Source organism: Ascidiella aspersa, chromosome 4 (assembly GCF_963924565.1).
Source record: "Ascidiella aspersa chromosome 4, kaAscAspe10.2, whole genome shotgun sequence".
Classification (NCBI taxonomy): domain Eukaryota; kingdom Metazoa; phylum Chordata; class Ascidiacea; order Phlebobranchia; family Ascidiidae; genus Ascidiella; species Ascidiella aspersa.
The window spans coordinates 34,782,032-34,808,761 of record NC_139450.1 but is presented as its reverse complement, the minus strand read 5'-3'; the positions used below and the strand labels follow the sequence as shown (position 1 = coordinate 34,808,761).

Here is a 26,730-nt window from a genome sequence, read left to right as displayed (position 1 = left end):
CAGCAAAATTTAATTTGAAACGCGAATTTTTTTAAATGTTTACCCCATCACATTCTAAATTGCGTTTATAGTTTGTCTATAGCCTCGAATTTTCGACCAAAATATCCAAAATATCGCAGACAGAAGCTTCAGCGAGTTTTCTAAACCTTTCCAATCTTTGGAGCAAGCACCCTTGAAAGCCCTCAACAACTGTACACCGGTCGATTGTGTCGTAACAATACAACCTTTACTTGCTTTCACGCGTCACAATGAGCAAGTATTTAGTGACTATATACGCGACAATGGGTGGTGTACAATAGAAAGTTTGTTACGTCATAATACTCGTGTGTCGCGTTTGATACATTAATTGTGTTGCTGTTTATGACTTAAACAATAAAGACAAGAAATGCGGGATATCGCCAACTGTGACGTAAGAAACGATAATATTGATCTATAATGCATGTGCATTTTGTGAATTTAATTTATTTTTAAAATGCTCAGACCTAAATCATGTATTTTTATAGGTGAGGTCACCAACTAAATAAGTTTACTAAAAACGCAAAAAGAAAATAATTGGTTTACCAAAAGAGATTTTACTGATCCTAAATATTTTTGGTGAAACACTCGTTAAAAATAGTATTCGCGTTTCAACATTGTGTTTTATGTATATATGATAAAGCGAGGTTTGTCGTTTAAAAAAAGGAATATCGAAAATAAACTAAAACTGCGTCAAAACGTGATCTTTATGAAGGGAGCGCATTCTTTGAGGTTCTAGTTACAAAATAATGACAGTTTGAAGCTTGTGTTACAATCCTCGCTAGCAATTGATGCTTTGCTGTTGTGGAGCTGTGACTACAAGTGCAGTGGCCTGACTCTATCACTTTGCTTGCGTTAACAAGTGAATAGGTCAGTTGGGAGCGGGAATAAAACCTATGTTGTTTTTTTACCTTAATCTTTCAGGTATTTATTTAATTTGCGCTGATGGCGAAAAACGCGATAAATAAAGCGTTCATACAACTATGAAGTCGTACTTATAATATATTATCCTGGGCGATACACACTCGTGGCAACACCATGAACGTTAAGCAAGGCACATTGCTTGCACCTTCTTATCAATTTTTGTGCAGTAGCGGTCATTAGAACGATGCAGCCGGCTATTTCTCACGTTATTCGCGCCTTGTTTCCTTTTTTCGCCTCGTTTTGCAAACCTTGTTTTTGTATTTGACTCACTGTATATATACCCTTCTGTAAAGTTACAAGTTTATTGCCCTGAAGAAGATTACCAGTGTAGGTGATCAAAACGTCGGCGCTGAATACATATTTGTCAGAACGCCTTTATAAATGATACAATGCCATAAATGATACAATAACTATTTACGTCCCTCTGTAGAAGCATCATTGCAAGCGATCAACTTGCAAACTACCTACTTCATCGCTCCGGGCAACCAAGAAGTCTAGTAAACTTTATTTACTGTGCGAAATAAATCAGCTGTGCAACGCACGGGGGTTTAGTTTGCGCAGGAAATGCTATATAATTTAACTTTTTTGAATAAAATTTTCTACAAGTGACACTAAAGGACATTTATTTAGCTAAATTCAGATTTGTGTGTTATTTAAACTCAATTGCGAGTAATTTGTTTAATTTAGTTTTCTAACGCTACCTTTTGAGTGTTGCGAAATGTGTAAAATAAGAGAGCTTAGGTCATTAGTGAGTAAAAGACACCACTCGTTTTAGGCATTGTTGGTAGTAAATTTATTATTATTTGATGCTGTTTCCAAAGACAACGCGATTTAACAATAAAACGTGGATATTATGAGTTAAAGTTAGCCTGGGGTGCCAAACCTAAAAATGACAAGAAATGACTCAAACTTTGGCCCTTTTTATAATTTTCAGTAAATTCAGTCGCAATTTTGATGAACTTTTGTCTCACAAATAAGGGTTAGCTTCGTATAATGTGGAAGTTTGAATGCACAGTTTTATTGTGAAGAGAGATGAGCGTTTATTAAGAACATCTGAACAGTGGCAGTTTTGTTATTCCAATAATATGCGCTTTAAGCATTTAGGTTTCAAATCACTAATCCTAGATTTTAGGTTTTTTTATATTTTTTATAGGTTGGGTAAATCTTAATACTGAAAGCCAACAGTTAAAAACAGGATGGGGCAAATAAAGAGATTTCCTGCTTTTTGTTTCATTTTTTTCAAGTATATTTGGTGGACCTAGACTGGAATGCATTCGAATAGCAAGCAGTGCGTTCAGTGGTTCGTGTGTTGCGTGGGAATGTAGGTTCTTGTCGCATCACTTGCTGTGAATTCAACCGATTCCAGCTCAAAGTTGCAGAATTATTCGCATTTGTCGGTTGCTCGTTCAAGGCGTGTTTGAGGTCAGCTGTGCATTTAAACCTTTCTAACAGATGAGTGCTGTCGGTAGAGCAAGTTGTAAAGCAGCTGTGTACGCCAGGGGTGTCCGATACATTCTATTCCGATAACCGATATTTTGTGTGTATCGACCCGATCCGATACAAATGACGTCATAACTATGCTCAAACAAGCAAAATAAATGAAATTGAAGTTCTTTTCATAATATTAGGCCACAATTAGATCGCAAACAATGACTTAAATGACGGTATAATTTTCTATCGGTCGGCAGCAAAGCAATCTTAGTATCGGACAAAGTGTTAGAAACATAAAGAAGAAACACTTAAGAAACTAAGCGTAGACCCAAATGGCAATCAAGTCCCAGTCAGGTCAATTGTAAACAACTTGTCCAATTCAAGCGTTTTGCTAAAAATAACAATTCAAGTCCCAGTCCAAGTCATCAAGTTCAATTGCAGCGTTGGTGTGGTGTGGTTACTACGGTCCTTGTTTCATTAAATCTTACTCCATCAGTTATACATTAATTTATACACTTGTTGCTCCCTAGGTTTAGTACATTTTGTGTAACCACCAACCATTACAATGACGACCAATGCTTCGATATTAAACACCACGGATGTAATGAACACATCCTGCCTAAGTAAGTTATAAAAGAATTAAAACTAAATACTTATTTCGCTCATATGAGTTTTTTTTAACTTTTACTGTGACTTACAAACAAACACAACAAAAAATAAAAAAATATCTATTTCAATGCCGTCTCCGCCTAAATTTTTTGCAGCGATTTGTTTCACGCAAAATATCAAAAGATGACGTCATAAAACGTAAAAAAAATCTAGGTGTGAATAATTTAAACTTTTAATTCGATTTGCTCATCAATAAACAAGACAACTTGAAACAATAGTTTTGTTAGATCGCAGTTTTTCAACTACTTTCTGATGCCAATTTTCTAAAATCGTATTTTTCGCAAACAAAAAAATTGAAAAACAGACAGGATTTGTGGCAGTCACGATTTTACTGGAAGCTAAAACTAGCTGATGTGCTCGAACTTTTCAGGGGGGTAGGGGGTTGTTTACCAGGGGGTGAAATTTAATCTCCACCCACGTTTCACATAAGTGGGTCAAGTCATGCGTGACCGAGCGACACGCTCCAGTGAGCAGGGTCATGTGCTTGGGTTGGGGATTCCCCGAAACGTGACTTGTTTCGAGGAATTAGAAAAGCGCGACCTCTAGAACAATGTCTCAAGGTCATTTCAAGGTGATTTATCGGGTTTCAAGGTCATTGACACGTCGAAGTTTGTGTGAATCAGAACTTAGTCACATCGTTGCGGATTTGCTGAGTCATGTTTATGCAACTGGTGAAACTTAAACAATGGATTCGTAAAACTATTTCAAGGCGGGTCGCTATTTTTTTTTGGGGGGGAGGGAGGTAGATAAAAAACAACTAAGTTTTAAGTTTTTCTTCAAATCGAGGTGGATGCGCCTTCGAATTGCCATAGAAAAGCTGGTGTCTTATGTACGTCATAAATCCTATTGTTTATTGGACAAAATCAAAATTTACCCAAAATTTTACCCTGCTTTTTTAAGCGGTCATTTTTTTAAATACTCAAATATTTTACAATCTATTTACCCTAACACGTCCGAAAGTTCTATTTTTAGTTCGTCAGTAATACATTAATGACGTAGGTTGTGTGTGAATCTATCCGGCTTGCCTAACTTGCATTATGACGTCACAGATTGCAGCACAATGGGGCAGCGACAGTTCCCAGACACGAGCGCCCAGGAAAGACAATCGCTCATCATCTACGTCGTGAGCACGTGAGTACGACAACCAATCACAGCGCGGTGTGCGGTCAAGCGGAACAAATCACGTAACTTCGTAACTATAAGCACTTTATGACGAAACAACATTACATGACACAAATCTTTTGCTGATACATGCGGATGGCGTTTATGTCATTTTTCAACATACTTGATGTGACGTCATTTATACCAGTTTATACTTATGACGTCATCAATTTGACAAGCGCTTTTTGTAAATTTTAGGCAACGTTATTATTTAAGCTTTAAAATATTAAAATAAAAACCTGAGGTATTTTGCGTATAACTCGTGTTATGTCCAGGGTGCTTGTTGCCATTGGGATGGTGGGGATCGGCTGTACCGTCCACTACAAAATACTTCTCCACTATCTCAAGCGACCCAAGGCTTTCCTCACAGGAGTGATCGCCCAACTGCTGCTCGTACCTCGTGAGTTACAACAACATCTTGTTAAATACATTGAATATTTTTGTAACGTTCTGCTTTACTAACTTTTAGGAAACAAAATCAAGTTTTTAGCCATTATTTCTAAGACGGTTTTAACAGTGTTCGTTCCCAAAAAGGATGCTGCGATTTAAGGTGCCTGGAAAACATTATTTAATTTATAATATTGCAAACATAGGTTAACCAGTGTCAACTATTAAACCAACGCATTTCCATAGAAGTAAGAGAAAGGTAAATTAGATCTACTTGTATAACCAGGTCAGTCGCAAGGTCGAACAATGCTGCTAGTAGCGTTAATTTCGGTAAAAAAATAAACATGAAATGTAGACCTCCAGGTGTAATTTAATTTAATATTAACCCTCAATTGTTTCTAGTTATCGCTTGGGCGATGGCCAAGATGTTCCAAATGGATCAAGCCGAAGCTTTAGGGGTAATGATCCAAGGAAGCTGCCCTGGTGGAACCACGAGTAACCTCGTCGTCTATTGGATGGACGGAATCGTTGACCTGAGGTAAGCGGGGTCAATGACGTCAGATAGGCGGGGTAAGTGGCCTCAGGTACGCGGGGTCAATGACCTCAGATAAGCGGGGTCAATGACCTCAGGTACGCGGGGTCAATGACCTCAGGTAGACGGGGTCATTGACCTCAAGTAGACGGGGTCAATAACCTCAGGTACGCGGGGTCAATAACCTCAGGTACGCGGGGTCAATAACCTCAGGTAAGCGTGTCAATAACCTCAGGTAAGCGGGGTCAATAACCTCAGGTAAGTGGGGTCAATGACCTCAGGTAAGCGGGGTCAATGACCTCAGGTACGCGGGGTCAATAACCTCAAGTACGCGGGGTCAATAACCTCAAGTAAGCGGGGTCAATGACCTCAGATAAGCAGGGTTAATGACCCCAGGTACGTGGAGTCAATAACCTAAGGTACGTAGAGCCAATGACCTGAGGTATGCGGAGTCAATGCCCTGAGGTAAGCGGGGTCAATGCCCTGAGGTCAGCGGGGTCAATGAACCTCAGGTACGTAGGGACAAGACCTTGCACTGGATTAATAGATGTTATTTAAGTTTGAGTTATAGATATGATGTGACTGCCCATACATTTTTTGGCCAATCGTCCAAATTATGACGTCATGCATCTATATTTCAACGTTATTAGCGTACATTGTGACGTCACGATTACAAAAAATTGTTTTAAATTTACTATTTCACCTGAAAAAATTGGAGGTTTTTTACCTTAAAAAACCCAAAAACTAAAGGTGATGCAACTTACATCTTTGCAGTGTAGCGATGACGGGGACAACAACCCTTATCGCAATGGGGACTTTACCGCTGTGGCTCTTCATATTCCAATCTGCTGAAAATATTACGTCGTTCGTGATTCCATTCCAAGAACTGGGTGAGTGAGGGTTATATGGGTGCTCGATACGACCCACATAAGTAGCACCCAGAAAACACCCTTTCATACATAATACTTTTTAATTTTTTATGAATAAGTTCAGCTATTGTACTCTATTATACCGAGTATAAATGGCGGCAAACTTGACAGAATCTAAGCGTAACATTAAAGTGTTTATTGCAATATCAAAAAACAATCTGTTTATTTCAAAACTATTAGGCTACAAAAAAACATATTGCTGGCATTCCTAACCGAAACTATTGAGCGGTATCGGCCATCGATAAATTCGATATTATCGGAACTTGTTGGAAGCACTACAAGGTAAAGCCCCTTTTCCATTAATATATTTCTATGTTTTCAGGAATAACGCTCGCGTGTTTGGTGGTTCCCCTGGCTATCGGTGTATTTATAAACGCAAAGTTCCCGAAAAAAGCTCGGATTATTTCAAAGGTTGGTTCGAGTAAATCACAAAGCTGAGGACAAAGTGTTTGTATTGTCTAAATGTAGATCTTAATGCAGCGGTTCCCAACCTTTTTTGCCTTGCGTCACTCAACAGAAATTATAAATAGTTCGCCGCACCCTTACTAGTATTTTTCTTGATTTGCAAAAAAATCTTTTTGATTTGTACCACTATAATCAAAAACAAAAAAGCGTTAAGAAAGCTTAACAATAGGCAAAAATTAAAATCCAAAATAATTCGAAAGATCTCTATGAACCCTTGAGCGTAATAGAAACAACACCCGGTTGGGGACCGCTGGATTAAGGCCATTTATTCCTGCTTTAAAATCATATAGAAGTTAGTCGTTGTTATTTTGGATTTTTAAAGCTTTCTGTTTTATTCTTTATCTGATTTTTGTCGGAAAAATGCATTAAAATATGGAACTTACAACAAGATTATTGTAAATTTATCGACTTTAAAAGATAAACACATACTTATGCGTTCAACAACTGTGATCTTCTGAAGCTGCTTTTGACCAGCGATGTTGTATCATTAGTACACCGAAAGCCTAACATAATGCTACCCAGACCTTTATGAAATGATCCCTGGTCTAAGCACTTCCTCCTCTTGTATATTCCTCTTGTGTCCAGGTAATCATCACAGGAGCATCCCTGGGAGTCCTCACCATCCTTATCGTGTCCTCCGTCCTCAGAAGATCCATGTTCCAAGTCTCCTGGAAGCAAGTCGTGGTAAGACAAAATGTTTTTTACAAAAATAAAAAATAAATCAAAATGAAATGAATAGCTGTAATCAAAATCTCCGAACTACAAACGTGTATTAATAGATTCCTTTTCATTTTTTTAACAAATCAGTGTTTTTTTATTTTTTTAAGTTGACATTAAAATCAGAATACTATAATACAACATAAAACAGCTAAATTTTGAAAAAGGTCATTTTATTGGAATTAAGTGGCGAAGAGTGTTTCTCAGTGCGACATATGCTCGCTGTGTTTTGATTTTTTTGATTTTATGAAATTTTCGCGCATTTCTTGCAACACTTTATTGCTTATTTTTCTCTAGGTGGCGTGCCTGATGCCGCTGGTCGCTTACGTCATCGGTTACCTAGCAACCATCATCCCGGGACTGAAGCTGAACTCGAAGAGCAGGAGGACGGTTGCCTTGGAAACGGCGCTTCAGAACGTGCAGGTGGCCGCAGCGGTCATCCAGCTGACCTTCAGGAGGAACCTGCTCCTGCAGCTCAAGATTGTTCTCTTCTCTCTCCTCTACTACGTCTTCCAGGTGAGCCGGGACTCGAACCCTCGACCCTCGGAACTCGTACTGTTGTGTGGATGAGGTTTGGAGTGTTGTATTAAAAATGTAGGATAATATCGGATCGGAGCCGATACAAGTGTTAGCATCGTTGCTTGTGCGATACAAGTTGGTCCCGGTTCAAATCTAATATTAATTGAATGTAGGAATTTCAGCTCTGATTTACGATAAAACGAAGTGGTTTTCCGGCCTGCAGAAATATATAGATAGAATATTCTGTCTCTTTAAAACGTCAAAATTTTTTGTGCGAACTTTCAAGTTACGTCACCTTAATGACGGCATGTTCCGCAGGTGGGATATTCGGCCATCGGGGTTGGTTTTATTTTCATCGCTAAAAAGAAGGGCTGGATGGCGCTAGAGAACGACGAGGTGACCTTGGGTGACCTTGAGGCGGACCAGGTGGAAGGCAAGGTCAACCCGACCTTCAAGGACGAAGCGGCGAAAGACAATCAGCTTTGAAACAAGTTTAAAACTAATTTTCTACCGGGCGTAAATATAGCGCTAACTTTTAAATATGCATAAAATAAAAGAGTTAAAAAGGTTCACCGAATCTGTCGATCAATGATGCAAGATTGAGCAAGCATTGGCGTATGGTTGTTTCTCGACTCGTTCCCTTCTGAGCCTGCATAGCTCAGTTGGTAGAGCGACGGTCCCGGCTTGACCGGAGGTCGTGAGTTCGAACCTCACTGCAGGCTAGTTGTTTTTCTAGTCTGCTCTGCTTGCATCATTGATCGACAGATTCGGTGAGTCTGCAATGGCTTTTCGGTGTACTAATAATACGTAAGCCGTTATCGTTGGTCAAAAAGCAGCTTCAGAAGGGCTAGATCTCAGTTGTAAGCACACATATATGTGTGTACATATGTTTCATTGTATTATGATATGATACTGGCGATCCCCTTCGTTATGAAGCTGCTTGTACTAACAGATTGAGCAAGCATTGGCGTATGGTTGTTTCTCGACTCGTTCCCTTCTGAGCCTGCATAGCTCAGTTGGTAGAGCGACGGTCCCGGCTTGACCGGAGGTCGTGAGTTCGAACCTCACTGCAGGCTAGTTGTTTTTCTAGTCTGCTCTGCTTGCATCATTGATCGACAGATTCGGTGAGTCTGCAATGGCTTTTCGGTGTGTTAAAAAAGTTCTGTTTATTATCTTTAAAATTAAGTAAAACCCGTTAAATGAAAAAATCTTCACAGTTTAAGTTTGTGCTAACGAAGGCAGTTCGAGTGTTTTTCTCTGTCCTAGTTTTATTCCATCGTCGATAGTTTTTACTCTTCTGCCATCTTTGTGTGGCAGTTTGATTTAGTTGGGTCGCCACCTGCGGTAGTTTTATTTGGTTTAGTTTTAACGAGATGGTTCTGAGTAAGGTCCCTCCAAAATTTAAGAAAATTGGAAAGCGGCATGGCTCGTATAATTAAATTCGAACTCATTAATGCTAATGTTTTATGTTTACAAATTTAAGATAATTGGCTCGCCAAAGCCCCGCTGTTATATGTATACGTTTGATATTTTGGTCGCAGCGAAAAAGGGAGCATTGTATTAGTTAGTGTGTTAATTAAAAAAGTGCGCTTTATCTTCCTGCAGTAACATTTTAATGTTTTTCTAAACCTTTCTGTAATTAATGCCTTTTTTGTTTCCGTGATATGTTTTATTGCTTTTTTATTTGTTTTACCGATTAAGCACTTTGTTGAACTTAATACTGCACCATAGGGATGAAGTGTTGCTGCATGTTACTGACTTATGCTTATCTACATGCAATAATCCATTTAATGACGTCATCATATTGCCTATTTTAGTATCTACAATATCTGTAAAAAGCGTTTGTAAATGTGTAAAATGTTAACAACCTTTACCTTGCTTTTGGAATTACTAACTGAAACATCTCAATTAACGCGAAGCTAAACCTCGCACTTTCTTGCTTCTAAGTTTTTATTTGTAACATGTTTCGAACTTGCTGTACTCCAATAAAATTAATTGCCAATACCTTGAGAAGTTTATAGAAAGAAAACATTTTGAGGGTGACGAGATTTCATCTGCTTTTTTGGTGGGGTTGAACAAAAATGGACTCTTTAAAATAGGAGAAAATATTAACTAATATTTTTTTGGGGGATTAGTGACCTCTCTTTTTATTTAAACAAAAATGTACTTATTTAAATAAACCGCCTACATACGTCATCAACATACGATTCAGAAGTAAAAGTTCCTAGGCACAACTGGTCACTAGGTGGCACAAGAGCACAGACAGTCAAAAAAGTTGAAAGCTGAACAAAAAGTTGCTGCGTCATAAAACATTTACTTGTTGACCAAAAATGATTTTCAGCACTCAGCACACCAAGTAAAATAAATTTGACACTTTATCACAAAAAGGAAAACAGCGCTTTTGACAATCACAATAACCGCAGGGCAAGTGCTTGTAAGTTTATATTTAATGCAAATCTATTTTATCTTTATAAAATTACAAAAGTTCAAGTAATTTGATGTTTTTTTTCTAGGATGAGTTTTAAAATTAGGGTTTTAAGCATCCCTTAGAAATAAGTTACAATTAGGAGAAGGTTCTTATACTTATACTGTCTGCAGGCTCGGAAATACTATACTCTTGCCACGACCAAACTAATTTTACACAATTTTGTCCAAACCTTTTTTTAAACGACACAAGTTAAGCAACACAGTTTAAGTGCATCAGCCTACCAACTTTCAAAAACTAATTAAAACCACCAAAAAAGAAACAACATTACAAATCGAGCTGGAATTTCTTAAATTCTATCGATCGAACAAACCGATGAGGCGTGACTAGCTACCGGGTTAATGCTCTCGCTGTACACCCATTGTTGCGCAATCACGTAACAATGCAAAACAATTAAAACAAAAACAACCATGTGTGACGTCACAAACCACGGTAAAAACTCTTTGCATCGTGGCACACAAAATGACCTTGAAACGCAATAAATGACCTTGTTTTGCGATTTAATAACCGTGGCCACATTTATAGGATAATGAAATTTTCAGCGAAAAATGGTTGAGTGCTTTATTAAAATACGAAGAATCTAATTAAAGCTTAAAATTTCATTATCCTATAAATGTGGCCACGGTAATACGAGAAAGAATCTAATTAAAGCTTATTTAGAAAGATATGCGCAAAACTAGGGGGAAATTGGGGGGTGGGGGGGGGGGGAATTTAAAGACCTTATTTATACTATATCTTTTAAGAATGTTCATGAAGTTTTCAACTAAGTTTTACTTTTACCTGATGAAGCACGGTTGTGCGAAAGTTCGTCAACATTAAAATACAATTTGTTGTTCAACAGTGAAAACTGATTTCCCAAGTAAACGAAGGTTAGTATCGTGTGGGTTCGTTGCTTTTAAATACGCGGAAAGCTTTTTTAATCACCGCCAAAATGCACTTTGACAATCCACAAAGTTGAACGACCGAGAAATTGGCCATAAATTTAACACAAAATCGAATAAAAACACTTAAAATAAAGCTGAGTATATAAGTATTTACAGATGGTGGTAGGGATGTACAGTTATAGCGTAGGTTTTATGTGTTTTTCTCGCCTTACTTTGTTGCAAGAAGGAGTAAATTCGAAAAAGCCGGTTAAATTCATTAAGCTAAGATTTCTCTGTATATAAAAAATACACTTAAAAAAAACGCCAATCTTTTTAAATGGATAAAAATCATATTTTACGGCGACCAATACCAGCGTCGGAGAATAGTGCGAGTGGAATATTTCCAGTAGAGCAAATATTTGACGAGGAAGTCCAAGTATGTTGGAAGCTACAAACATTTGGTTGTAAAAACTTGTCGGGATCCATCTATTGTTGAACTACATTAAAACGCGTCGCGAAATACATTACACGAAACATAAAATATTCACTGGGGAAAGCATAAAAGTGCACAAAAGATCCAACTCTGGCGCTATTTACTGCTGAAAGGCCATTTACTAGAAGGCAAACAGAAGCTGCGACCGCAAGGCTTTTGTCATTCCGTGTTTATATTTCAATTTCTGGCTACTTTGAGCAAACCCGGGAAAAAAAGGCGGTGATATTTTGTGGAGATAAAATAGTGGTGAAATACGTTCCTTGTTCAAATGAGATTTTAGAATAAAGAGATGCGCTGTTGTGATATTGCACGAGTCTGAGAAAATCAGTGAAAATCAGCAATTATGAGGGATAGTTTTGAGTGAGTGTAATTAATGTAAATGTTGGGGTATCTAAGCATTAAGGAGCAGGAATGCAGGTAAATAAGACTAAACAATTGGAAATATTTTTTTAAAAACAGGTTAATAACTGTAAGAAATTCAACTTTTTAACGATAAGGTAAATTCAATATTAATTCTCTTTAAAAAAATACCACTAAAGGTTTCATCATTCATTTTTATTGTGCTTGTTTGAGAATGGTAATGACGTCATTCGGTATTGGGCCAGATCGCGATACTTTTTGTTCAAAATATTGGGATTCGGAATGAAGTGTCAAGTACCGGACATCTCTAATTATCACAAAATCCACCAAAATTTAAAAACAGTGACTTAAAATAAACTTAACTAAGAATGAGAAATTTCACAAGATACCAAATTTGGTCAAATTACTCACTCTCAATCTGATTTCTTGTACCAATTAATATGACGTTATTGGTGTTTTTGTTGGTCATTTTTAACCACCAAACAATAATATTTAACAACTGCAAAAAAGTATTTTCGATTTCCGCGATATACTTAATTTGGTCATATTGCACAAGTTCTCTCACTTTCTTCAGTATGACGTTAAAAGCCGCTCAGTCTTTATATTTTTAAAGTTTTACTATCAAGTTAAAACACATGAAAAATACGAAAACGGAGAAGACTTTTTGCAAGTTGAAATGAGTTTTGGATCAACATTGCTCGCTTGATTACAAGAATTTACAGATTTTCGACACAAATAGATTGCTTTTCACCAATTTATTCGTATAATTAAACAAGAACACTTAAATGCGTTTTAAGACACGTATTTTGTGAAAAGTTCTATGTTTCAAATCCTATCTCCTCACCTTGTTTAAGAAACACCACAAATAGACTCGCGCCAGTCGCTCGCGATTACGTAGTTGCGGTGGTGGACTCATCCGATATAAGCTAGCGCAAACAGAATTGATGGATCGCTGTTCTCGCTTCACCTGTGGTTGTGGCTTAAAGTTCGTTTACCCAAGCTTTAAGCTTCTTACTCACACCGGAGTCTGACCTAGAAACACAAATCGTAAGGAATCTTGCTTAAAATGCTTCGTAATTAAAACCCGGGAAAAACACGTTATAATTACTTAATCATGCATCTAAATGTTGCCTAAAAAACTAGGCTAATGTGACGTCATCTAAACAACGATATACGTCATGGCGTGACGTCAATATGCTGACGAAATCATTGTGTAGTATAAAGCAGGGGCGCGTGAGATACAACTTCACAGTAGTGATCGCTATTCAGTCAATAAAGTAACTTTGATGCGGCGAGATTTCGCAAATTTAACGTTAAGCTAGTTTTCTTTGTTGCGAAAGGAAAGGTGAAAATTAGCGCTGGGCAAAGAACAAATGTATTTAATTTCATGAAATAGTGAAAATCGTAATGTAAGGTAACTGGACGATTAAATTAAGGAAAACAAAGGAAAGTGAACTGTTTCGAGTTTTATTTCGCTTTTTTAAAACATTGTCCTGAAAAATACCTTTTCAATAAAGCTTATAAACAGCGAGTTATTAAACAAACGTTTTAGTGCGTTTTCTACCACTTGTCAATTTACAACGCTTCTTAAAAAAAGTTCAGTCATTTTTAGACTTTAAAGTAAAGCATTGCGAAAGCAGCCCATGTATGACGCATCCGCCCATCCAATGTTCAAACTGCGCCACAAAGACACGTTATAGGAGTGTTTGTTCAACTGTGTTCGACCACACAAGTTGTCCCGACTGCTAGGTCAGGGAAAAGCGATTGAAAGCTTTAATGTAAATGTATTAAATGACAACATGAACAGCTTTCACAATTGATACCCAGGTTGCAGAAATTAAGTCAACCAGACTAAAATACCAGCATTGTTTAATCATCAATAAAGACATTTAATTCGCTGAGAAATGCATTGTGTGTTCAGCTAAAAAAAACTAACCATATATATCACTCTTAGCAGCTTGGTTTAGTACGATGACTGACGTTTTACAATATAACTCACAACCACTGGTCATTATTTGCGCGTCATTGCTATCGCGGGTTAGAAAATTAAACTTTTAAACTTACAACCGTGATAATCAAATTATTTCAAAGCAGGAAGAAAGAAGATTATTTTTTATCGAAATTTGTAAAAAAATATAAAAAAAATGTGAAGATGACGTCATAAATAGGCGTCTAAAGCGAGTAACCTTTGGAAACCGAAGCTATCGTTCGATGTATAAATAGAAAAAAAATAATCTCTTAGTTTAAATACATTCAAGGAGATGGAGGATGGCTAGATAAAAAAACATTTTTTTATCGACACGACGCACCTGCTAAAATTAATTTACGGGAGTCGTTTTTGGCAATTTCCGAACTTTCCGGCTCACTTTTTACCACTGTTTCACAGGAATAGTTTTACTTAATGTCAAAGTGAAAGTTTTTAAGCAAAGATGACTACACCCGCTTCAAGTCACGTGACTTTGTGTACGACCTTGGACAACGTGACAGGTTAGTCAAGGTCAAATATCTGGAATTGCAGGTTTGCTTGCAGTCTACAACACAACATATATAATGTGTTCTTAAAACAAGCAACAATATAACTAAAAAAAATCGTGGAAACTTTACCTTGACATCATGTGAAGCGTCAGGTTGTTTACCTTTGTGATAAAATCAGCAAAACCAGAGGCTCAACCTGGAATTGTTTGTCCCCTTGACATTTACGCCCTTTATAAATTCTTTAATTATAACTGAACACGGTGAAACAACAAGGTGGTATATACCACACAATGCAGGTCCAGTGACCAAATCAATAGAAGATGCCTTGCTTTTTAGAACACGTATAACATATTAAGTAAACCTGAGAGTAGTTTAGTTTGGTCAAATAAGTTTTACTTTGTTGTGAAGGTGCGATGTGCAACCTCTCCACAACCCAAGGTCAGATGCCACAACGACCACAAAACAACAACGCGCTCATCGAAACCATCGTCACGACGTGAGTACATTATCGTGAGTAGAATATCACGACGTGAGTAGATTATCACGACGTGAGTAGATTACCACGACGTGAGTAAACTATCACGACGTAAGTAGATTATCACGACGTGAGTACATTATTACGATGTTAGTAGATTGCGACGAGGGGATATAATGATAGAGGATCACAACGTGATTACATCACGAATATTGTTTTCACAGTACTGTGATTGGGATCGGTATGATCGGCATCGGTTGCTCAGTGAACTACAAAGTTATTTGGTATTACATAAAGCGACCCAAGGCCTACTTGCTAGGAGTGATGCTACAACTACTGCTGGTGCCTTGTGAGTGGAACCTTTCTTGTTTACTTAAACATTTCGAGTTAACTGCAAACACATTTTGTCGTCCCTTTTCAAAGTTTCGGTTTTACAGATAAAAAACAACTTTGCAAAAAAAACAAATAGACCCTTTGTGAATACAAAAGTGTTTTCCCCTTTCTCAAGTTATAAAAAAGAAAGTATATATATGTGCGTGTAACTTAATTTTCTTTTCTTGTTGCAGTGATCGCATTTCTCTCTTACGTCCATTGTTGTTTTTCTTGCTGTTTTAATGTTGTTTTAATTTTGTTTTGTTGTTGTCTCTTGTTATAGTGATTGCGTGGGGGCTGGCGAAGGCGTTCCAACTTCCCGAAGCTGAGAAAGTGGGAGTCATGATACAAGGGACTTGCCCAGGGGGAACCACCTCAAACATCGTCGTCTACTGGATGGGAGGGGTCGTTGACCTCAGGTAACCTTTTGAGAAAGGGTCGTTGACCTCAGTTAACTAACTTGGAAGAGGGGTCGTTGACTTCAGGTAACCTTTTGGGTAGGGGTCGTTGACCCCATGTAATTATTTGGGGGGTAGAGGGTCGTTGACCCTAGGTAATTATTTTTTTGGGGGGGTCGTTGACGTCAGATAACCTTTTGAGGAAAGGGTCGATGACCTCAGGTAACCTTTTTGGGGAAGGGTTGTTGACCTCAGGTAAACTTTTGAGGGTTGGGTCGTTGACCTCAGGTAACCTTTGTAACAGTTTAACCTATTTGTTTGTTATCACAGTGGTTGGCAAGCTGCAGGTTAATTGTTCCGTCCAGAAACATATTTCCAAATGCACGATAATCAGGGTATTAAAAAATATTTTCCGGATGCAAAACTAAACCAGATTTTAGGCGAATTTTTAAAATAAACCTTAAATTCGTTAATATGTAGTTTCTTTGTAATAACAATCAACTTAAGTAAATAAATTTCGACACAAAATGTTCCGCCCATAATCGTCCGCCCTTACAGTCTCTTTTAAAAAAGTTGAGAAACTTGCTTTACGTAAGCTTTACTTCAAGTTACAACTGTATTCTAACGAAACTTTGGGTTAATGACCTGAAATAGCCTTTGACCTCGAGGTTGCGGCTCTTGTTCAAATCCTAGGACAAAATCTTAACTATCATAGGGCGATAAAAATATAGATTCTTTGGTAACAGTTCGGCGTCTTTTCCTTGACGACGAAAGAATAAAACGTGATACATAGTGTTGACTTATAAACACGCTTAACTAAATCTGCGGTTTAGTTTGTGCGAAAATTCTGCACGTTTGAAGAATTTTAAGTTAAAAAAAAACTTGAATAAATAGGCATTCAAAGCTTGCTACTCCGCTAGAAGAACAAATATCGCGCTGTTTAAACCGCACAAAAAATATATTATTAAAAAACTAAAATAGAACTAAAATAAATTATTTTCAAAATTTTGCACAGCCAAAAAATAAACCTAAAATCGCAAAAGCTAGAAACAAACGTGACTAAAATACGTAGAGTTGAGTCCCCTCGTGAAATAAAAGTTTCCAAATTCAACAGAAACTTTCGGTAATACACAAAAAGACCTACAAAGCAACAATACCTTTATACCATAGTATTGACCAAACGACATAATAAAGTCAAATACGCAGTAATAACTACGACAGAATAAAATCTAAATGGCATGAATAAGACCTAAAGCTGTTGTAATACGTTCCAAATTCTTTAAAATAAGGACTAAATGGCCAAAATAACGCCTGAAACTGTAGCGGGACGATCGGGGCCGTTTTACTACGACTGTTAGGTATTCGTCCTTATCTGTTCTTATAAATCTGTTATCAAAGTATGTTTTATTCCAATGTTGATGTTGTTCTTATCTCCGTCTTATTACTTGAGTCCAAAAAACCTGAACAGGGTGATCACGCGTCGGGCGCATGATCAGCTGATGACGTAATAAGTTATTTCTGCACTTTCTGCAAAGCAAGCGATTCGTTTCTGATAAAGCAAGTTAGTAAAGTGCGTTGAACTAACTGCTACAATATAAGTTCACATAAAACTTCGTTAAACTTTAAAGCAACTTGTAACTGTTCATGCGTGTCGTAAATCTCGATAACCTTACATCGCTGACGTTTTACTGCTTATATAAAAATGTTGCACCACCCTTCTAATACGTTTCATCTCGGATAAATTTTTTGTTCGTTGCAATATTGACTTTGTACGTTTAAAAGATTTCCACTCAAACCACTTAGGTTATTTTATTGCCTTAGTTAAACGGTTATTCTTGTATAAATTACGGGTTCAATGGCTTTTGGTTCAATGGAATGAAACCTATGTTGCCACAACAGCTGAAAGGTTAACGTTTTAAGTCTTATAAGGTTTTAATAATGCCTGACATATATTGTAGCTTACTAGAAATCGCTAAAAACAACTGTTCTGAAAAAAGTGTCCGGTTTGTTGAGCGACTTTTCAAATCAAACCCAAACTGCTGCTCATTCTAAACGTGCTAACAAACATTTTTTTACGAGAATAACTATATTTATAAGGAACGTATCAGTTCCAATATGTTTTATTTCCGAGCCGGCTTTTTTCGAGTATAAAAGGTCGGTTTGAGAAAAATAAAATGCACGGAAAAGTAGGGTTTTGGGTTTTATCGGCGTTGGAATTTAATAAGCCCAACAACCGTTTCGCTCACCAGGAGTTTTTTTTTGGGGGGGGCAAGTAAGTTTTTAGAGGTGACGTCATAAAACAACTGTTGTTCTCGGGCGAACTCGTGCGGAAAATATGAAGCTGGAATCAGGGCTAATCGCGAAAAAATATTTGTTGTTTTTTGCTTAAATTGGCAACACTTTTAATTTAAAGTTAAGTGGTTCTGATATTGCTCGACATAATGGCATTTAGGTGTTTACTCGCAGCTGCCTTTGGGCTGAATACACTCCTTGAAACGAACTTAAAGACTCTAATAACTTAAAGCAGTCCGCGCGTTACACAACAATGCATTGATATTGTAAAATAAGTTTTTGCCTTTAACCTTACATATCAAGCCACAGTACTTAAATAACAAACTTGCTTCAAATGACGTCATTTTTTTCGTAGTGTTGCCATGACAGCGACGTCGACGCTTCTCTCACTTGGAACGATGCCCCTGTGGCTCTTCATTTTCTCCACAGCGGAAGGAATTAGCGGCGATCTGCTCATTCCATTCCGAGACCTGGGTAAGTAACTGGGTTTAGATTTTCTCGGGGTTAAAGTAACTCGATAAAGTCCATTGGGTTAACGACCTGGGTTTTTTTGAAGTACAAAAAGCTAGATGATATTTTGGTAAACAAACACGCAAATAGAGGCGGCAGGGGTAGACCGTGATCGTAATCTAGTTTTTATACTAGTTATTTATTTGTACAGATAAACTGATGATGCCATTTATATGGCGAAATGCATATTTACGTTAAAAGTTTTAGACCTTTGCTGACTGATTTGTTGGAAATGGTGCGCTTCTCAAGCTATTATAAAATTTTAGAACTTTTATCGTCAGCATTATGTGATCTGTTGAAGGGCAAGATTCTGTTGTGGAAACAAATACCAAGCTCGTAATCTAGTTTATACTTTAATTGGTAGTTCCCACAATAGGGTGGATTTATCTTGTGGGCCCCTCTAGGGTGGGTGGGTTACCAGAAGTTGAGTTTACAAAAGGAACCAAGAGGATAAAATGTTTAATGACCGCATACTAAGTATGAACTGGTCGCAAACACCAATCACAAGTTGCTCAATGCAAAGGTTTGTGTTTAACGATGTTGTTTCTCCAGGCATCGCCCTTGCAAGCATGATCGTGCCTCTTGTCATCGGGATTCTACTGAACGCAAAGTTCCCAAAGAAGGCTTACATTATTTCAAAGGTAAACTAACAATTTCATAATCCTCAACGATTTATCAAGTCGCTGAGCTGCGAAACTTGATACTTGAAGACTTGTATGTTTATCAGAAGACAGGGCAAACTTAACCCGACGGCTCTTGACTTATGATTGACAGGATTCGTTTTAAAGACAGAAGTAGTTCTGATTAGCAAGTGCTACTTGAATATAACTGCGTTGTTTTGATTAAAAAGTGTAGATTTATTTTGACATGAGGTTTTCATTGACAGGCATTGCTTTGAATGACAAAAGTAATAGTTAATAGCAAGTGGTACGTAGATTTGAAAGGGTTGTTTTCACCGACAGTTACGGTTTTGATTGACAGGTGTTGTTTTGATTGACAGGTGTTGATCACGGGTGCTTCCCTGTTTATTCTTGGATGGCTGATCTACTCTTCAGTACAGAAGGCCGACCTTTGGAGGATTGTTTGGCAACAGATTGTGGTAAAAAGCATAAAAGTTTTTATTTTTGAGTGTTTAAAGTTTAACCCGAAAACGCAAGTGCCGGGTTTAATACTTTGGCGTTTTCAACTTTAAAGGTATAATATTTGGTAAAGAAAAAGTAGAGGATATAGTTTTAAAACAGTTTCAGTCAATTACATTTTAGTAACTTCGCTTTCTGCTAGTCTTCACAATTTTAACTCTAAACAAAAGACGTTCTCACTTAAGTAAACCATGGTTGTTCCACATCCTAAACACTCTTTACATCTTTCACAGATCGCGCTTCTGATGCCTTTCATAATCTTCATCCTCGGTTACCTTGTTACCATCATACCTGGGATACGACTGAATGGTAGATGCAGGAAAACTGTGGCTGTTGAATGCGCTCTGCAAAACGTGCAAGTGGCTAGCGCAGTCACAACACTGTCCTTTGCAAGAAACCCTTTCTACCAGATCAGGATGGTCGCCTTCTACCTAATGTATTACGCAGTACAGGTCGTGTACGCTCTACTGCTGTGCATTTTCTACCGAATTGCTGTCAAGCAGGGCTGGGCCAAGGACACCATGGGCGGCCAGGATGGGGGAAACACCGATACTGAGAAGGATGAGGCCAAGAATAAAGTTGGAAATTTCAATCCGACTTATGAAAATGACATTAGTGTTGAGAAACCGCCGAGAGATGGTGATTATGAATATTCGGACGATTTGTAGGGTTTGTATTTCCTGCCACATTTATTGCACAAACGTTTAACTCGTCGTACTGATGAACTAATCGATTTTTACGGTTGTACACCAAGTTAATAAGATTCTTGAATAAATAATTATGTTCACAGATTTAACTTTGTTAGCCTGCGGATAAAATCGACCGAAATATACCGATTTATCAAAAGTTAAAAAATGTTAAATGAAAAAAAATATATATATTTAACTTAAATTAGCTTCGCCAAAAGTGAATGAGTTATTTTTGAATATTCTCATTTGTTCTCAAAAACAACATATTTCAGTTCTACGTTTTTTTGCATATTTTTAAACTATAACACATTACAAAAGTTGCATACCAAAACTAATGTTTTACTTAAAACCTATTGGCAACATATTGGGGCCATAACTTTTAATTCACAAATGTCATAAAAAATAGTTACAACCTTGCACGACATAAAACCCTTCGCATTTTAACGAGTTCCTGTAAATATTTCGCTGTTCGTTTGTCGAACACACAAAAGTTATCCTTGTATATTTGCTTTCATTTCCACTTGAATTGCTGCCTCATATAATAATTCAGCACTTATAAGTCTTTCTTTGCGATTTTTGTACGCATCATTTTTGAGCAAATCAAGTAGTTTATGTTTATGTCATATTGTTACAACATTAAATGCCTTTTGTTTCTTCATTGTTATATATTCGAATTGCAAAATGTCAATAATAAACTGAACAGTTACAATTAAAATATTTAATGTTAAAAAACGTTGTGCAAATTTTCAGCAGTTTGACTACAGGGCTGCAGCCTTTTGGTAATTTGTCAAATAAACATCAACTTTTACCAGAAAGTTTTAAAATTGTAAATTTTCAAATAAAAAAATTATGTCAAACAATCATTCTTGAACAGCAAACAACTTTTTGGACATTTGTTCTTACTTTAAAAGGAGAAAGGGACTATTTTAAAACTATTTTGTTAAGACTAGGTTAAAGTTTATTGATAAAATACGGCGCTGGTCTACCATCCTAGCTCAGCTTTGAGCCAATTCTTAAAGCGAAGCACAATATTTGGATTAAGGTGTCGGTTAGTGTTAGGGTGGGTCCATTATTCTTTTTTGATAAAATTGCTTAACCTACCCGAACCCAAAATCTAACCCGCACCCTAACCCAAATATTGTTCGTTGTGGTAGGATTCTAGATCAGCGCCTAAAATACTTACTACTTCATAAGTTAACAAAATTATAATCAAATTACCTTGTTGATAGTAGTAGCCTGCAAAATATATTCGTTTCAGCAAAATAGTTTCATCGCCATTTTGTCACATGATTTGAAACTCGACAACGATTCAAGACTAGGCAACATCACTAGTAAACAACAAATATAATTCAAGTTGTTTCTTTAACAAGTTTCACAAAATAATTAAGTGATGTACACTTTCAAGTTTATAAATATTTACTCAAAATGTTCTAAAAATCTGAACAAATATTTTCAACTTCTCTAAAAAATTCCGAAGACCGGTTGAGAAGATCGATAACCTAATCCGATCATTATAAATTTATTTCACGTGAAAAAGAGAAAACAATTATTTTAAGTGTTAATTTTGTTAAAATAAGTTGTAATAACTGTTTTTATATAAAATAATTTTTAGTTTGTGGTAAAAAGGGTATTTTATGATTTTAATGTCTATTCAATTCCTAAACTTTCGTATAATTAATGCTGTGGGTTTAGGATTATTGGATTGATGAAGCAACGTAGTAATGGGATTAGAAACTTTGCTGAACAAGTTTTTAGAAATTTTGTGTTGAATAAGGCTTCATTACGATTGTATTTACTTTGTGAAGTTCAGTAGACAAAAACCAATGTAGGCTAGCGCAATAGTAAGTATTTTCGTAATTATCACCATTTAATTTTTTTGGTCGATAAAGTAACGTCTCTTTTCTTAGAACTTTAGAACACTAATTATAAAACAAAATGTTAGCATGATGATATCGTTTTTTATAGAAGTTAAACGCCCCAAATGTAGTTATTTAGGTTTAAAGGATATTTTTAATTAGTATGTTTACTATGGTATTAAAAGGACAAATATATCAGAACTATGAATTCACCTAAAAATACAATATATAAACTGTCTTCATTTACTTTGCTTACAATTTCAACTAACACAGTGCTTAAAAGATTAAACAGTGTTTCAATAATTTGAGCAGTCTGGAAAGTAATATATATTTTTTGGAAATTGGGTGATCGGGTGTACCAAAAGGTCAAAAGTGTACTCGCTTATATAAACATATATATATATATATGAAATTTGCTATTTGACCAGATCGCTCTACAGGTATATTGTTAGCGTTTAGGTTGGGGTGGTGGTAGAATTAGATTTAACTTTTGCCTAATTTTATGATTTTTCTTGAAATTTATTTTAATTTTGCTCATAATCTATAGGCTATTAACCGGATGGCTCTTTCCGCTTGCACCCGTTAGTAATTATATATAGATTTGAACTACTTTGTTGTCTAGGTTAATAGCCTCGTCCTATATGTATGGGGTGTGCGGGCAATCTAAGTTTTATGCACAAATGATGTTAGAAATCCTACAACAACTAAACCTTTTTCAGAAATTAAGGTGTACATTTACTATTAGCTGATAATTACCAATAAAAAAAATCTTTGTTGCACTTGCCATACTTTCCTCAGTGGTCTATTGGGAAATTTATCGTGATATAAACCCTGGATTAACAACTTTTTCTCTAATGTTTTACATCCAATATGAGATATTTCACTAATAATTAATTTCTAACCTACTAATTTGCATGAAAAGTTCACTCCTTGTAAACTTTGCTTTGCTAAATGGTTGAGTTGGAACTAACCTTGTTTTATTTGTGCATGTTATTTCAAGCATGGTTCTGCCATGAGTGTTTCAAAGCATGTGTGTGTATATTCTTTGGTTTGCATTTGTAAACTGTGCGTGTTTAGAACCTCAGCCCTTTCTAACAGATTACTTATGGGAATTGTGTTTTGTTCTGTTGCTATATTTGTAATCTTTTGTCTTGTGGTGTGAGTGTTTGCCAATATATTATTTTTTTTGGATTGCATGGCTTTTTCTGACTAATTCAACACTACTAAACAACTAACCAATCATTTAATGATTGTTCTAATTTGTTATTTTTGTAAACAATTTACAGTCATGTAATAAACACCATGTTTTTGGTTTAGATTTTGGTTCACAAATCATGATTGGTTAATATGTTTTGTATGTTTCAAAGTGGAACCACAGAAAATAGCTAAGGCCAAATAGACATTTCTTTATAGAGGGTAAGTTGAAATTACTTAAAATACCCTGCATTTTTGAGAGAAAAATAGCAGATGTTGTTTGAGTGCTTTTTGCAACATTTGTTTTAATTTCCCTGAATGTGTTTCTGATCTGCCTCTGAATGATTGAGTTTTTTGCTTGAGAAAGTTTATTTCCTAATTTTCCAATAATCCTGAAGCCACTTAGTGATTCAAATCAATGAAAACAACCATCCTAAAAAAGTAATGGAGATAATATTAAATCCTGTTGTTTTGCTGTCCCTACTTTAATAGTGAGATTTTACTTTCATTTATTATGTTAAGTGGAATATTTGTGGTAAAGGTGACTTTTCACTCCATTTTGCCAATCTGTCTTTGCACGGTTTATCTCTTATTGATGGTTGTATGTGTGTTAGTGTTTCATAAAACTGTACTCTAAACTCTGAAATGCATTCAGACAGATTTGAGCTCTGTACCATGCTTGTTTTATGTTTTCATTCATCTTTCTGTTCAAACCTTTCAACTGTAAACTTTTTAACATATTGCTGTCAAGCAAAACTACTTAATATATTCACTACAGAAAGTATAAAGTATGGTTTATGTTACAGAATGCAGAAATCCAAACAGACACGAAGCATGTTTCTGACGAGAGCGCTTGAACGGATCCTCGCAGACAAGGAACTAAAACGATCACAGAACGCACAACTCAAAAAAGCTTGCAAGCTTGCCCTAGGTATTTCTTAGTTGAATTTTTTTGGATTAGATCTGGTTTTGAATATAAAGTTTTCTACCAGTTGTTTTAAGGGAAATACATGCTAGATACAAAGACTTGCTACTAATTTATTTAACGTACATATTTCCAATATTCAGTCTTCAAAATATATATTTTATTAATTCTGTATTCTGATGTGGAACTTAAAAAGTGCTGTTTTTTAAAGGTGTTAATATTTTTAGTGTTAAAGGGTAATATTTTCTCAAAATGATTTAATTAGTGCCGATCACTTGTGGCATATAGATATGTTTTGTTGTTTTTTAGCCACTAACAACAAAAAATATCTACAAGACAAATTTTTATCAATTACCAGTGAATTTTTTTAGCCATAAGTCTTTGGATGTTTTAAGAAATCAGTGATCCGAAACCAGATAAGCAAACGGTTTATTTTGTACATAAATCGTTTTGAGTTGTTACCTGCAAAAAAACCATAAGAGCTCATAAGGGACATGGGTCGGTCTGGTATTAAAAGCAAACTTGAAGTTTTGTCCACTCCTTTTTTTTACTTTTGTGATCAATTGTTCTTTTTTAAACCTGTTTTTCTGTTTCCAGATGAAATTAAACAAGACCTCGAACATGACAGGTGAGTTCACTTTCTCGAATCTTACTTTTTAAAGTAGGTATGTCCAGTAATATCGGATCAGAGACGTTACCCTTAATATCGAGCTACTTGATATCAAGTGTAAGTATCGGTGCCTATCCGATATCAAATGAATATAGGAAGTTGAGCCACAATTGTACTCTCCAATGAAAGTTAAATTTCTAAAGAGATATTAACAACTGGAGATTAACGTTTTAACGCTTAAGCAAATTTGGCAAACTGCCTGGTAGAAAAATCCTTTTGAACGTTTTTAATTCATTAGATTGCCTGTTTCATTAGAATGAGCACAGCAATGACATCATTTTGTCAAAAGTATTACATATTAGAATTTTATTAAAATGTCAAGTGTCGTCACTCTCTGTATTTATATGTTTTATTTCATTAAATTGCCTGTTTCATTAGAATGAGCACAGCAATGACGTCATTTTGTCAAAAATATTACTTATCAAAATTTCAATGTCAAGTATCTTACATCGCTATCCTAATGTGCCAAATAATGCAACTACGCACCTCACTATTTAAGTTAGTGATGGTCAACTGCTGCCCTAAACCTTAGCCTTGTTGTTATCTATCGATACCAAACCTACTTACTTAAAATATATCTGGGATATTTTTAAGTTTAAAATTGCCAAAACTAAATTTGCACTTAAAAAATTTATGCATGAAAAATGGGCAATCCATTTGTAAAAAGATACTAACAAATAAGTAGTAGTAACCCAAAGAAATGTATGAGTTATAGATAACAAACTTTTAATGTTGATTTCTATAATAAGAAAGTATATTATTAACCGAGCACTTATACAAATGTAGTTATAAATATTAAGAGCAATGGCGGATGTTCTTGTGTTCAAAGTGTGATTTCTATGTTTAGTCCCGGCGATGGGCCGCCAAAGTCTCCCTACACAATCATTGAAGCGGATCGATACTTTCTTGTGTTCGAGATGGCGTGTAAATCAAAATCTCCGAGCATTGTCGTCGCCGCGCTTGATTGCCTTCAAGTAAGTCCAACATCTTCTCCCAATAATCAACTCAAATTTAAGTATTTTTTGTAATCACTTTAAAAAAAAATTAAAACTTAAGTTTTTTTTATAATTCTTATAATCTCATCTTATTTTAAAAACATTGATGTTTTTGCCAAACAATCCTTTATCTTAGGTGCATTCTTTAAAAAACATTGTTTCTTTTGGTGCTAAACCTTTGTGTCCAACATTTCCTGCTATATTTACAAATATTTCATGTTTTTTGGTTAAATTTGAATCTTAAATATCGGTTAGACTTTGTAATTATGATTCTGCAAGACTTTTGTAATTTTGATACTTTAACTTGAACTTTAAGCATATTTCTTTATCTTAAAGTTAAATGCGTCAATTTATTTGCAGAAAATGATAGTTTATGGGATTCTTGTCGGCAACGCACCTGACTCGGCTGCACCTGGTAAACGCTTGATCGACCGTGTGATTGACGCAATTTGCCAATGTTTCAACGGAATCCAAACCGATGAGAACGTCCAACTACAAATTATTAAGGTAATTTCGACGATGCTTGACATTAACTGGGATCTCTTCAGCCAGGGGTAATGCCTTGTGTTGTATTTTATCTTGTTTCCTGCTTTTTGAACTATATAATGTTCTTTTTGTTTTTCATAAATCAGAATATTAACAACCTACACAACATTTTTAACTCTTCGAAATAAAATACTTTTTTTGAAAACATTTGATATCTTACTTCCTCAGTTTTTCAGTTTCTCTAAAATTAGCAAAATAGTAAAATTCAATTTAAAGTAAAAAACAACCAAGTTTCTTTACACAC

General features: G+C 36.0%; 3 protein-coding genes and 2 non-coding genes across 5 annotated transcripts in view; all 5 read left to right on the top strand.

Annotated features, from left to right (window-relative positions):
* The first annotated feature begins 2,898 nt into the window (after positions 1 to 2,898).
* Positions 2,899 to 8,314, top strand: LOC146157687 (ileal sodium/bile acid cotransporter-like). The gene is made up of 9 exons (XM_083387755.1): positions 2,899 to 2,993; positions 4,089 to 4,170; positions 4,476 to 4,600; positions 4,990 to 5,125; positions 5,894 to 6,009; positions 6,371 to 6,459; positions 7,099 to 7,197; positions 7,528 to 7,746; positions 8,068 to 8,314. The coding sequence occupies exons 1-9, from the start codon at positions 2,936 to 2,938 to the stop codon at positions 8,233 to 8,235; spliced, it is 1,092 nt and encodes a 363-aa protein (XP_083243881.1). The 5' UTR covers positions 2,899 to 2,935; the 3' UTR covers positions 8,236 to 8,314.
* Positions 8,315 to 8,396: 82 nt separating this feature from the next.
* Positions 8,397 to 8,471, top strand: Trnaa-ggc (transfer RNA alanine (anticodon GGC)). Its single transcript has one exon. It is a non-coding gene; the product is annotated as a tRNA-Ala (tRNA).
* A 279-nt stretch (positions 8,472 to 8,750) lies between these two features.
* Trnaa-ggc (transfer RNA alanine (anticodon GGC)) lies at positions 8,751 to 8,825 on the top strand. The gene has a single exon. It is a non-coding gene; the product is annotated as a tRNA-Ala (tRNA).
* A 6,309-nt stretch (positions 8,826 to 15,134) lies between these two features.
* LOC146157684 (sodium-dependent organic anion transporter-like) lies at positions 15,135 to 20,279 on the top strand. Its single transcript, XM_083388296.1, has 6 exons — positions 15,135 to 15,249; positions 15,556 to 15,691; positions 18,318 to 18,436; positions 19,025 to 19,113; positions 19,473 to 19,571; positions 19,845 to 20,279. Exons 1-6 carry the CDS (start codon positions 15,144 to 15,146, stop codon positions 20,277 to 20,279), a joined length of 984 nt encoding a protein of 327 aa, XP_083244422.1. The 5' UTR covers positions 15,135 to 15,143.
* A 2,359-nt stretch (positions 20,280 to 22,638) lies between these two features.
* The window catches only part of LOC146157683 (brefeldin A-inhibited guanine nucleotide-exchange protein 2-like), a 32,390-nt gene continuing 28,298 nt past the window's right edge, over positions 22,639 to 26,730 (top strand). The window contains exons 1-5 of the mRNA XM_083387441.1: positions 22,639 to 23,572; positions 24,157 to 24,281; positions 24,873 to 24,903; positions 25,793 to 25,919; positions 26,301 to 26,447. Coding sequence (XP_083243567.1) covers positions 24,158 to 24,281; positions 24,873 to 24,903; positions 25,793 to 25,919; positions 26,301 to 26,447 — 429 coding nt within the window. The 5' untranslated portion in view covers positions 22,639 to 23,572; position 24,157. The remainder of the gene's footprint in view (positions 23,573 to 24,156; positions 24,282 to 24,872; positions 24,904 to 25,792; positions 25,920 to 26,300; positions 26,448 to 26,730) is intronic.

Bases quoted from the DNA above. Each gene is read 5' to 3' on its own strand.
- LOC146157687 (XM_083387755.1), top strand. From the start codon at position 2,936: ATGACGACCAATGCTTCGATATTAAACACCACGGATGTAATGAACACA. The intron at 5,126-5,893 runs GTAAGCGGGGTC...ACATCTTTGCAG, and splicing joins GACGGAATCGTTGACCTGAG to TGTAGCGATGACGGGGACAA. The intron at 7,747-8,067 runs GTGAGCCGGGAC...CATGTTCCGCAG, and splicing joins TCCTCTACTACGTCTTCCAG to GTGGGATATTCGGCCATCGG.
- LOC146157684 (XM_083388296.1), top strand. From the start codon at position 15,144: ATGATCGGCATCGGTTGCTCAGTGAACTACAAAGTTATTTGGTATTAC. The intron at 15,692-18,317 runs GTAACCTTTTGA...TTTTTTTCGTAG, and splicing joins GGAGGGGTCGTTGACCTCAG to TGTTGCCATGACAGCGACGT. The intron at 19,572-19,844 runs GTAAAAAGCATA...CATCTTTCACAG, and splicing joins TTGTTTGGCAACAGATTGTG to ATCGCGCTTCTGATGCCTTT.